The sequence below is a fragment of the Drosophila eugracilis genome, unplaced genomic scaffold (assembly GCF_018153835.1).
Source record: "Drosophila eugracilis isolate 14026-0451.02 unplaced genomic scaffold, ASM1815383v1 contig_2154, whole genome shotgun sequence".
NCBI lineage: Eukaryota > Metazoa > Arthropoda > Insecta > Diptera > Drosophilidae > Drosophila > Drosophila eugracilis.
Window position 1 is genome coordinate 2,131,014 of NW_024573038.1, and position 13,653 is coordinate 2,144,666.

Below are 13,653 nucleotides of genomic sequence, written 5' to 3' on the forward strand. Positions count from 1 at the left end.
GTAAAAGTAAGCACCCACGAAGCCGAAGACGGAGATGGAAATGAAAATGGAGGCCAAGGAGCAGGAGCAGTTCCTGAGTCCTGAAATTGGGCTGCCTCTGCCAAAGAGGCGTGGCAGGTGTAGGGACAGAAGGACGGTGGGCGTGTCACGTGCGCCGGTTGCAACAAGGACGAGCTCGTTAAAGGAAACGACAACGATGGCGACAACAGCAACAAATGCCGTCGAGTGGTTCGCTTCTGTTGTCGAGTGCGTAAATTTTGGTTGTTGCTGGTGTTGTTGATACAAAATGTTATTAACATTCGCTGCAAGTCAAATAAGTAGAGGCAAGAAAGGGAAAGGGAGGGCTTAAAGCGTTTCCCGTCTCACTTTGCCGCCTTTTGCTGGTTTTCGTTTTGTGGCCTATATATTCGGTTGGTTGGTAGATGGAAGAAAAAAAGAATAAAAGCTTTTGCGAAAATCATCTTTTTGTAAATACATAATTGTGTATATGATGAATTATTTCATGAACTGATAAATACTATGAAATATATGCTATATATTTATTGATTATAACTTAATTAACAAATAATTTAGTTCATTATTCTGCCATCAATACTTTCGATGCAAATATGTTTGGCAACGCAATTCTAGGAAACAAAAATTTGTTTTTAAATTGCCAATTTATTTAGCTCTAAATAATTATTAATCCACTTAAAAGCATTTACCAGAAAAGGCAACAGAAATGTTTATCATCATTAAGACGACTCTTCAAGCCTAGCCGCCTCCGAAATCCGCCGCTCTCATTGCTCCATTATCATTATCGCATTAAAAACAAACCTTCGCGGCGAAATCAGTTGCCATAACAGTTAATTGTTTACAATTTGACCCACAAAAGCAATTTGGCACACTGCTCTACTACTGCTAGTACCCTCAGCTCCAGCCCCCTCATCGAGGGCTGTTCTACACTCCAGCAAACCGGGCAGATTTATGGCCATGATATGAAATTCGTTAATTGTCAACACACATCTCTTCGCTCTCCGTCTCCGTGGACAAATCCCAATTCTAGCCTGGTAGTAAAACAAATGACAACTGGAGTGTGTTAATGGATGCCGTCAACATGTTGCCAGCCACATATGTTGCAGGTAGCTCGTTGCATGACCAGCAACACCTACAAATTGAATGAATAACTTGAAAAGTAACTCGAAGGGAGGGACTCACAATGAAACATATCTACACTTGGGATAATATTTGTATGCACCATTCAGAAAAACAATATATTATTACCAAGTACTTAATCTTTGATTTAAAATATAATATATCATTCATTTTTATACTTCATTATTACTTTGCATATCTTCCAAGTGCAATAGGGGAAACTAAAGCAGCGCTTAATGAATTTCCAGTTCCATTTCTGCCACAAGTTTTCCACTCCTCCTCCCCGCTTAGGATGTGTTGTGTACTTAGGACTTTTATGTGTGTACTAGGTAAAATTTAGGGGCAAGCTCAGGGGGGCAGATACTTGAAAAGCCCGCACGTAGGTTTTACAACTTAATTACAAGCCGCGTTAATCTAAGCCAAATGAAGCCTCACCTCGCCGGTTCACTTTACTTTTGACATGCACATGCTGCGGGACTGGCAAAGGAAATTTAAATGGGAGCATAACAAGCGAAATGGAACTTTCTGGGCCAAATGGGTTGAATGACATTTTAATTGGATGCTTTATAGACAGATAAGCAGTGTATCGGATCTTAAAACCGTAGGAAATAACTCTGATTTGCGGTAATATTTTTTATTTTGACAATCAACTTATTGACCTCTAAAGATGTGTGGTTAAAGTCTTCAATCGTTTATGGATAATTTATGGCATCAATAAAAAGTACAATCAATAGGGAAAGAGTTAGACAACATAAAATATTAAGTATGCCGTATTTTATTTTTATTTTCATGATCATGAAGATTTCATAACTTCCTAATCGTTAAAGCATCTCCCGAAAGTCATATTACCTTTAGTAATTTAAGGCTCCTAAACTTTAAAACAACACTAGAATCTAACAAGACATTTCAAAGCATACCCTAACAATGAAGTCCCTTTGTAATTTCAAGAAACTAAAAACTTTGCTATGAAAACGTTGGGCAAATATTACTCCGGCGTAAAATCTTCAAACAGCTGTCACTTTTGTGAGTTACTTTCCATTCAATTTTTGCCATCACGTTTTTGCCTTTTTTTGAAAACAAAAGAGCAAATTGTCTTGCTTCTGATAATGATGAAGGCGTTAATGATGATGTTGTTGCCCAAGATTGACACTTTTATTCAACGACCATGACTGTGACTCTGACTTTTAGCCGCAGCTCGATTTGCCCAGATATATCCATCTATCTAGCTGTCTAACTACAGTCGAACTTACCTAACTCAAACTATCTTTTCTGCAAGCTAATTTCTTTTCAAAAGAAATAAAGCTTTCTTTTTTAAATTATAGTTTGGCAAGATTAAATAAATTATATAATAATAATGTTTATGTATTTGAATTATTGTCAAAAATAATTTGTTTATATATAAAACTTTTTGACTCAGAAGTAGACAGTAATATGGATGTTTTAGGAAGCTGTTTTGCTCACTTAAGAAAGGCTACCTAATGGTTTTGATTGATTTACCGAGGCTGTACTGTATCTATCTGTATCTATTTGTATCGGGTTAGGCAAAAACAATTTGTCGTTCGTTGCAGAGGACGGGAGGAATGGCAGATTTGCAGCGGAGCGTTGCAGTTGCACGTTCCTTGAAAACGCCGCACAATTCGCAATTGAAAGTTGAGTTGTATTTTTACTTTTTACTTGAGTTTTTTTGCATCTTTTGGCGAGTAACCGCAGTTAGCCATTTGATCGAAAAGAAGACCTTTTCCCAGCACAGAATGTTGTGTCCGGTTGGGATTTGATTTTTACTTTTTGCTCTGCTTTCTTTTATGGGATCACGTTCTATTTGAAACGTGAATTATTTGCAACAAGCCAGCTGATGGATGGAAGTAAATCATGATAGAGAAAGAAGAGAAAGGTGCAAGTATGTATGTCTAGGGAATAGGCGGGGCAAGGAGTCGGGGGCATAGAGTCCAATTCCGCACATTCAACTCAATTTTTTAAGTGCGTGTTAAGCGCCACTTTATACCGTATACCGTACGATTTACGATATTCGATACAAGCGTGAAATGCCTTCGAAACATTTCTCAGCATTTCCACCAGCATCTCCAGTTTTCATTATTATTTTGCGGCTGTTCAACGCTTCGGCTGGCAAAGTCATTAACTTTTATTTCGATGTATTATATTTCACTTGAGCGTGCCGCAGAAGATTACAATAATTTCGGGCAAGTCGCCGCCTTCGGCTTAATTGTATGTGGATTTTGCGGCTGCACTCATTAAACTTGAAAGCTAATGACCGCCTAACATGAATATTCCGAAAATAGTTTGAATAATAGCTGAGAGTTATCGACGGAGAACGCAGAAGGTGCCTAGTAAATCAAATTCTAAATGCATATTATTAAGATTTTCCATTGCTTATTAATCAAACCAATTAAAGAAGATCTATTTAAGGAATTTAATTATTTTGAGTTAATGAGAATAATTTAATACCTTTTTGATTTAAGTGCAGTAAAAACACATGCAATGATTTACTTTTTAGGGCATGAGTCCAAAAAGTGGCTAAAACGCTTTCACCACTACCGAAAATCCATTAAAGTCCAGGCAAATTTGTTAGACCCTCTCACCCTTTTTAAACATTGTCTAAAAGCAATTTTGTTGACCCAACTTTTTTTGTGCCGTTCGCTTGTTTACTTAAAATTTATCACAATTACTTTACCACATAAAACGCAGTGAAAAACGAGGAAAACTGTTTTTCTGATGAGTTTTTAAATGCTGACAGAGTCTTGTTATTAGAGTAAACAAACCGCAGAAAAATAACGAAATAAAAGAGCAGCGGCAAATGCAAAACAAATGCAAAAAAAAAAAAAAAACCAAAAAGCAAGAAAAAAATGAAGAATAATGGTAAAATGTAGTTCAAAAATGGCATAACATTTGTGAAATTAAAATAAACACAGTTCCAATCTGCGGACTGAGCTGTTGCTGCTTTTGTTTTGCGGCTTCAATTAAATCATATGCCAAGCTTTGCTGGCTTTTCATGCTGCTGAAAATGTTGGCCATATCTATGGTATATATATCCATGACTACAGCTGAAGCTACTTATACAATACAATATCAACCGCCCCCGGAGTCTCCGTCTCGTTTCCACTCTTAACCGGGATGGGTACGTGCAAAAAGAAGACCAAAAACCAAAAAACTGAAAACCGAAAACTGAAAACTGAAAAGAAAAACAATTGCATAAAAAATTCACATGACTCGAATCGTTCGCGCTCCTCTCTTTTGAGATTATACAACTTTCTAATCAAAATATTATTTTATTATTATTACTCATGGCGAGGCTTTTGTTTATTTTCGAACCCTGCTTTACTTCACTTTTCGTGGCGTCACTAAATTCAATTGCTCAATTGGCCCAATCAGCCGAAAATAAACTTGACGTCTCGATTTTCATCGGTTACATTTTGGAAACATTGTTTCCGGTACGCACTTTTCGTCTTAGACTTGCTTCGAAAAGTATCTGGTAATTGTGGGTCAGTTTTGCCTCGGCCTCCTTAGGCTGCCGAAGTAAAACCAAAAATCATCGGTTGGGGCACGTAGAACGTTTTAATTACAATTGGCCTAGTTTCCCTCTGAGCCGAGATTTTGGACCGTTCTCTGGCTGCTTCGGCTGATGGCTATCTATATGCTGGTCCATGTCACGGAGCCTGCTATCAGATTAGACTTAATAGTTTAATTGCGAGTGGGCCAGGGGAATTCGGCTTTTGGACCAGGCCCTAGGGAAATGTTATTAAATGTGACGAGATGGATCTTTCTATATGGGTTAAGGCCTGTCAGATTTTAAAGTTCTAACATTTGTTTCTTTTCTATTTTTGGTAGAAAGCTTATGAAGTTGAAAGCCTACAATCTAAAAACTACAAAAAATTACCTGAAATTTATATATTTGAGTTAGAAAGAAGTCTTTTTGTCTTACCTAACATTAAGTTTATTACCTCTTTCAGCTCGAAACACGCAAGTTGTCATAACTCTAACAAGGTGGTTGTCTTTTGCAATATCCCGAAACAACATCCATTTCCTATGCCAGATGAAATCCCAAGAAATCATCTTCAAATTTGTTACCATTGACCTCAAGTGTCCCTCTTTTGGGATAAAGCCTAACGGAACCGCCACCTCAAAAGATAAAGCCCTGACCCCAGCGACCTCATTGCACCTCCCTATGCGCCTCTCACACACTTTTCCTACGGTCTTACACAACAAAAGCGGAAGGCCTCATTAACTGACCTTAGTTGACAATTTTAATGGGCTTTTGAGCCGGACCCACGAAAATTGCCTAATGAAGTGCTCATGGATTGCGAATGCCAGCCAAAAGTCAAGCGAAAGGTTCCCAAAAAGTGTGGTGGCTGAAAGTTTGTTGAACTTTTGTTACGCCGACAAAAAACGCGGCAGAAATTCAATTTCTTTGCATATTAAATCAGGCAAATCATTGTCTGACCCGGGGGCAAACTAGTTATAAAAAAATCTGCCGCCTAGCGTTTGGGTTATGTCATGGTGCCAGGCATGTATTTTCTTCAAACTGCTAACGTTCAGCGAAGAACAAAGAATAGTTCTACAAAGTCAGGGCCAGAACATCTGGACATGGTCTTCGATCCAATGATTTCATATTTCCTAACCCCGCGTTCTTTCGACTTGTTTGGCCACTTCTAATCGCAATGCCGCTGGCTTGGGGGCAAATCTGGGTTCAAACACCTTTCGAAAACTTGCCTATTGCGTGTATTGATTGGAGTGTGCGGCTTCCAAGCGCGATTCGGTTATTTCATCTTCGCAGATCCCCCATCAAAAATCGGACCCATTGCGAAAGAAATCTTCATGTCTCGAACAATTTGTTGCGCCTGCTCTGCAAGTCAACCAAGATGGAGCTGCCGCTGGAGCTGGAGCTGGAGTTGCCTCATTGTATATCACTGAAGCATATTTCGAGTGGTTGTTAACAGTGCAAAGTCCGTAATTCAAGTCAAGCTACCATTAGATATGTTTAATTAATAAAAATTTTGTAAGAACGTACATATTAAGAAAATATTAAGGATTTAAAGCTCTCAGAATTACATTTGGATGAATACTTTGCCGATGGTTATATCCCCTTTGCTAGTATTGAAAATTAAACCTTTTATGTTTTGTATGTAATTTCCTATAAATGTCTTAGACTTACAAAGCATTTGACTTACCCAAGCTCCACTGTAATATTTCTTTGAACCGCGCATTTTGCAATCTTCATTTCTAATGCCTTGGAAACTGGCTGCAATTTTGTTGGTCGCTTGCCGTTTTACAGTTTGATTAGCTGGAAAATTTGCCATCGTTTAATTAAATTATGTTTGCTATTGGTAGTTAGATGTTAGTAGTTGGTGCCTAGGCTTACGTGTATGGGCAGTCGAATGACAATGGGCGGAAATGGCGAGCAATTTGCATGCAACGGCAGCTGACTTTTTCCACTTCCATCCATCCCCTTCGGCACCGATCTTCCCGTCCATCCACCATCTTTCTCCGAAGTGAAAGGTGCGGTCTGTTGGCCAACAAATGCTAGCGGATAAGCGGAAAGCATCTTGGCCAATGAACTCTGCGTTCTAAGGCAACTTCTTGGTGATTCTGCAATTTCTCTGTTCCGAGAGGGGAATTGAATTCGCAGTAAAATTGCTGGATATGCATGAACCGTAGGAATAATCTCTGAAACTATATGTACCTATAGTCACGGCCACGGTAGTTATATGCAGAACTTACCCCAAGGCATTTCTAAAGACCTTAAATCCGAGGTAGAGATACAGTTAGGCGGTTCGTAATGCGTGTCAATAGACTTTTGCCATGATTGATATTAGGAAAAAATGATAGAAGCCGAAATGTACATTACTAAATCCATTACTATTAGTAATATATTGAATATAAAGATCTAATTTAACTTATGTTCAGTCTATAAAAAGAAGGTTTAACTAAAAAAAGGGATCTATAACTCTTCGTCCCATTACACTCATTACCAACATGCACGCACATATTTCAATCATCTTGATGAAGTTGTAGCCAACTGTGCCACTGTGGAAATCGAGCTGGAAGCTATTACTCTTGGAGCCACATCAGCCCGCCTGCCACGCCCAACTCCACCTCCACGTCCACGTTCGGGTCCACCTCCACACCAATCCTCTGCCCCCTAGGAGCAAGGGAAATAGAACTCGCATCGCATACATATAGTATAGTATGTTGAAAGTCCCAAAAAAAAGCGCTAACGAACCAAGTGTGGCCGAGGTCCCTGGTTCTTGGTCCCTAATGGCCTGCACATGTGCTACGTGGCAGCAAACGAACTGCAGTTGGAGCAACCATTGGAGTCCACCCCCTTTGCCACCCAAATCCCCAACTCCCCTTCCCAGGATTGCCCAAAGAAATCGACGCAGTCACGTAAAATTATTTTAATAATCACATAACTTTCGGCATTTACACGCCGGGCGATCCAATGGGACTACCAAACAAAATGTCAATAAATTTCCGACTTTTTGTTTGGCCTGACCAAAAAAAATCATTTACAATAGCCAACAAAATTATAGAAGAGCTTACTGATTATATTAGGATGTAAACTTGTAAGGTCTTTTATTAATTTTATACTTTTACATCCAAAGTATATTCATAAACAGATAACTTCTTTTATTTCATGTATATCCAATTTTAAAGACTCATTAGCACTTTCTACTTGACCGCATCTGTACATGTGTAACAAAGTTGGGATATGCAGAGGAAAAAGTATAAGTTTTTGGTGGCTAGAGCGCTTAAGTGGGATTTGCGTGGCACTTTAGTGTCAACTTTAACAATAAGTTGAGAAAAAACAGGGCCATAAATGCCCAGCCGGAACATTCGGCTGCACATAAGCCGCAAAACTTTTGGCGGCCACTGTGGACTAATGAAATGAAGCCTCCCCTCGAAAAAAAAAGAGAAACATATATATAGTTAGCAACTTGAGCTGATTCCACACAGCAGGTGACTGTCTGAAGGATTCTTTCCTTTCTGGTCAGCCCCCGGACACGGTTTCAGCTATCAATTGCATCTGTCTATCCGACAGATACATTTCACTAAAGTCTAACCTGGGATTTTTCCGGGCCCCCAGTTTTCCCTCTTTGATATTCTGCCCAGCTGAGCAGCTCCAGTGCAGTCGTTTGAAATAAATTACTCTGTGCACCTGATGACAAACTAAACAAGACCCCTCGAACTAAACTCCGGCCATGGAGCTAAAGGAGTCATTATGTTTTTCATTGGGTTTAAAAAACTTGCCACAAACTTAGAGACTCTCAAAAGGCAAGGGTTATAAGATGGAGTAAACAGTTTGAAATACTTTTAAGGGATTTCTGAATTACAAATTGATAAGTAAATTCTCTATTAGATCAACATCTTTTAAGATCCTTACAAGTGTATGAAACTTTAAAAATCCTTTAAGATATTTATCAAAGAGTATCTAAGATTTCGGCTATTTAACTTCATTTTCCCAGTTTCTTTCTTCGCATTTGTTTCCCTTCTATGGCCGCATTTATTGTCATTATTATTTTGATACCGTTTTTTAAGTTTTGTGCCGTTGTCTGGCCAGTTTTCCTGCTATCTGGCCGTAGATTTATGCCAACAAAAGCCAACAATAAAAAATACATACAGTACGTTTTTGCTTTTAATTTGGTTTCTTTCTGGCGTTGTCCAGTTGGAGCGGCGGACAGCTGCATTAAAAAGTTGCCAAAGAAAACAGTTTGCATTGCAATTTTAGTCGGTTTTATTTTCCAACTCTCTTTAGGAGGTCGTTGTTTTCTTTCTATTTCTTTGTGCTTTGTTTTGCTATCAACGTTGCTTGGCCAGAAGTAAAAAATATCAAAACAAAATAAAAATAGATATATATACTTAAATACATATAGTATATAGTTTTGTGTGTGCCACAGGAGTGACCAGGGCCCACAAAAGGTTGTCCGGTCTGTTGCAACTCGGTTAAGCCCTCCCAACTGGGTCATTGTTGTCCGCTCTGGCTTACCGACTCAAGCAAAAGTAATGCCAAATCTGAACGCTGCGAATTCAATTTGATATGAAAATATATGCAGAAAAAGAAAGAAAGCCGTTTGAGCTGGTCAGGGAGCGTAAATAAAATACAAATATATAAAATAAAAAACATTTACTTAAACTAGGATATGTGGTACTTAGCAAGGTGTTCCTGAGAAGAAAGTAGAAAATATTTCATTTTGATATTTTTCAAAGTACAAAAAATCTTTTTAGATTCTTTTAGATATATTTATATAATATTTGTATAATATGATTTAATCTTCTCAACTTAAATCTTATAACTGAACCGTCTTTCTAGCAAATAGAAAATAGAAAAGAACAAATAATTAAGAAGCAAATGGTTTTTCTACTCCAATTTTTGATTAATAATTTTAATCCCTTTGCATGTTTAGGTTTTTTATTATAATTTCTTAAAGGCATGCAAAGAAAGAAATACTTAAATAAATTATTCAATTTATTTAAACTATTTAAGCACAAAAACCTTAGATAGTAAAGTGGTGCTTATAAATAAAGCGTTATGTGGGTTGACTTCCAACCAATCGAAATACCTCAATCACTGAGCTGTACCGCACACCTGTCAGGTATCCCTTGAAGCAACACCCCACAACTCATCCCGCATTGTTTGTTAATTTCTTTTATAATTTTTGCAATTTCTCTCTCACTACCAGTGCACTTCTGTGTCCCTTCGCCGATTTTTGCTTTGTTGTTTCGTTTCACTCTGTTCCGGCTTTTCAGAACTTAATTAAATGTTGTCACAGCGTACACTTTGTAGTCCCAGTGCCTGGACCTCTGCCCCTATGCCACCTTTCTTTTCCCTTCAAGGGTCCTGGGGATTCCTGTAGATCGTGGACATCCTGAAATGGGGGGAACTGGTCCGCTGGCTGTTTGTGACAGCAATTCGAAGTGTAAATGAAATAATAGCTGCTAAAAACCAATTTGGCGTAAATTATAAAAGCTTAATGGCCATTATAAATGGGGAACAGTTCCCCATCCACTATTCATCGGGCTTTTGGCTAACCTTTGACTAACAATTTATTTGCTTGTTCTCTTGCAGTTCCGTGGAGCTGATCGCCCTGCTGGCTATTTCGTGCACCTTCTTCCTGTTCATGCACACGAACAAATTGAACAGTCGCCTCAAGGAGATGGAGGTGAAGCTGCAGCCGTCTGAGTTCTCGGCCCTGGGACTAACGGGCAACCACATCAGCGGACACGATGCGGGCAGTAAGTCACTATCCCTCAGATTCAGATTCAGATACCCACCTCCTCCTCCTCCGAGACACCCCATTATCTCGGTTGCATATCTAACGCATCTCATCTCATCTCACTTCCACCGCGGAACAATGGACACAAGGCCAGATTGTGGGCCAGAATTTGCGCTCGATTGCATTCGCGTTGCGTTGCCTATCGGAATAAGGCATCAGATTTGGACAGGAAGTTTGGCAAAGTGCAAAAAACAGTGGGAAGAAAATGGGGTTCGAAGGGGGATTTAAGTTCTAGTACTTTAAAGATATTAACTGATTTAGACTTATAAGTAAATAAGCTTCAAGTTATTGGAAAATAATTAACCCAACATTAGTAGTTTCTCATTATTTTTAAAGAAGTAAATTTCTTTATTAATTTGTTAAAAATTAAATGAAAACTTTATAGAGATTTGCATAACACAACACTTTCTTATACTTTACCTCTTAGGAAAGTGTAGCTTAACCGAACGGCCTAATCCACCCATTCAATCTATTCAATACCGCCTTTAAAACCCAGATACGCCCAATTGATTTTTAATTACCACATTGACCCAAACCTCAAGCCGCGCTAAAACGTATTACAAGAGCGTTTCGGGGAGGCTGAGACCTTTGTTAATACTTTCCGTTGGCGCTTGCCATAAATTAGTTGATCGTTTTAGACTGAATTAGAGCTCGTGAATTAATTATGGTCTATTTCGCAAATGTAGCACAATGAAAAATATATATACTTCTATATATAAATATTAATTTACATTAGTTGTGTGTACTTTTGGAGGAGCACTAATAAACTGGCAAATTAAAATAAACATAATATACGGTCGATGCATCCATAGATTGCCGCTGCTACGAATATGTGCGGTGCACATTTTAATTACAATATGCATGTGTTTGCATATAGAGCATATATTTGTATTTGTACATAAGAGAGTCCTTTTTTGTCAATATTTTAGTGCATTAATAAATTATTTAGGAGCGACAGGACAGGACCGCTTGGGAGAAGGTTAGGGGCATTATCTGCGTGACTGGGAATTTAACCTTTTGACATAGCATTAAGCTCGTTTTTGTTTTTGTGGCCGATATAAATAATGCAGCATATTGATTGTAATATTATTAATTCAATTAGTAAACAGAGATAATGGTAAAAGCAGCAAAAGGAAATAGGGGATTAATTGCTATGGAATACAGAATCAGTGAAATCTGTTTGTGGTTATTCTACTAAAGCTCTTACGAGGGCATTTAAATCAAATAGTAATGCAAATACAGATTAGATTAATTATATCTTAGAGTAATCTGTTTGCATTATGGGAAATATTCCATAGGTTGCAATTCATAAACCATTTCAAATACTCCCATTGAGATCACTTTACCGCGGACCACAAAAGCCATCACTTGACACCTTTTAGCTCCACAATTATGTTTGCCAAACATACTCCAAATTCCGAAAACAAACCGCATTCGAGTGGATAGACAATAAAAATACCCTAAAAAGAGCATTATAGCTGGCCTGATGAAAATACGCTTTTGTGGAGTGTCACTTGAGATTCTGCCACTCAATAATCGTCAGCCCGAAACCCCAAATTAGGCCTGTGGCAGCCAACTAATAACGCTATTATTAGGCAACCGCGGAAAAATATAAAATCGAATCAAAACTCTCTGGAAATGCAAAACCCTAATTTCCATGCCGGAAGTTTGGCGGGCTGCTCGGGCCGTGCAATTCCACTTGCAAATTAGGCAAAAGTTGCCCCAACATCGCGGCGGCAGCTGTGCCAAGTGATCTCCACTTGGCTGATTTTCGCGGGGAAACTGTGAGTTGAAGGGGCTGAAGAAAGAAAACAGAAGACTTCACGCCTAACTGCAGTGATTGCCAAACAACAACATCAGTCAGCTGACACCACTGGCACTGTGGTAATGAAGAAAGGCTTTCTCTGCTTAGCGATAATCAAACACTCTGCTAGATCGGTAAAAAGTAACCTAAAGCCAATTTTTAAGATATATATAAATCTCTTATGTATAGTACTCCCGTTCAATTTACAAAATTTATTAAAATATATTAGGATATTAAAGTTAGTAAATCCATTTATCACCATTCAGAATGCTAAACTAAATTAAAATATAGTCGATTTTTTATAACGCAATATTTAAGAGAGAACTGGAACAATGTTGCTCTTTCCCAATTTATTTTCCATTTAATGTTAATTAATAATATTTACACCGTAAAACTTTAACACCAAAATGAAATTAGCCACTTAATTGTTAAATGAAATCCACATTACCCTCTTTGAGGGAATAAAAAGCGAAATTCCGCAGCCAAAGTCGATTTTCCACTGTACCGTGAGTGATGATGATGATGATGTGGAAGAGGATAAAGTCGGGCCAGATGCGACGGACCATCCAGAGTGCACTTGTGGGTTATGTTTGCCGCACAGCTGGTGGCATCTTCATTGTTGCCGCTCTTGCATTTGCGTCTGCGCACGCGTCAATTGCCGACAGTTACAAATTGTCCCCGGCTTGCTCGCTCCCCTCTCCAGAAAAGCCCGGCTAATGGTGAAAAATACACCAAATAGCCTAGGAAAAATGAAAGAAATTATTTGGGGAAATAAAAAAGAAAAACTAAACAACACCATGGGACGGCGATGGAGTTTTTCTTTGGGCCAAAGACAAAACGATGTAAACTGTGCGAAATGCAGGAAAAAAGGCTTACACCTTCAGCCAGTTGCTCATCCATTCATAAATATTTCATTTAATTGACTCACACGACTTGGGGTCGAGTACGAGATAAAGATACGAATATGACGACGTACTCAACATGCTCGTTTAAGCCATCATGATGATGATGACACCGTTTGTTGCCGTTGGCCGTCTGCTGTCGGTTTTTTGTCCGACTGCCTTTTTGTATTTATTTTTTTTTTTATATGTATTTGGCTGGCAACATTGAACTTGACTTAAGTTAATTAACGGTGCCGAACGATGCAAGCCAAGTTGTCTGGCGGTTTGTTAATTTCGCGGTCTAATGAGCAAATGGAGATGAGCAGGGGAAAATCTAAAGATTCTTGCGGGTTTTAGGAAAGTCTTATGATTTTAAAGAGTGGGTTAAGCGGAGAATGATTTATGGAAGCAACTGACCCATTTTCTAACCATTTTAGTTAGTTAGCTGCACCTCTTAATGTATTTCTTTAAATTAACTTTAAAGTACTAGAGTAATAATGATGATATGGTTTCTCTATGGTAAAGAAAACTAAAACTAGAAGAACAT

General features: G+C 38.4%; 1 protein-coding gene across 8 annotated transcripts in view; it reads left to right on the top strand.

Annotated features, from left to right (window-relative positions):
- The window catches only part of LOC108108525 (heparan sulfate 2-O-sulfotransferase pipe), a 37,173-nt gene that overhangs the window by 9,771 nt on the left and 13,749 nt on the right, over positions 1–13,653 (top strand). For all 8 annotated transcript variants that reach the window (XM_041818348.1, XM_017216597.2, XM_041818354.1 and 5 more), the window contains exon 2: positions 10,214–10,380. In XM_041818348.1, the coding sequence (XP_041674282.1) occupies positions 10,214–10,380 (167 nt within the window). The remainder of the gene's footprint in view (positions 1–10,213; positions 10,381–13,653) is intronic.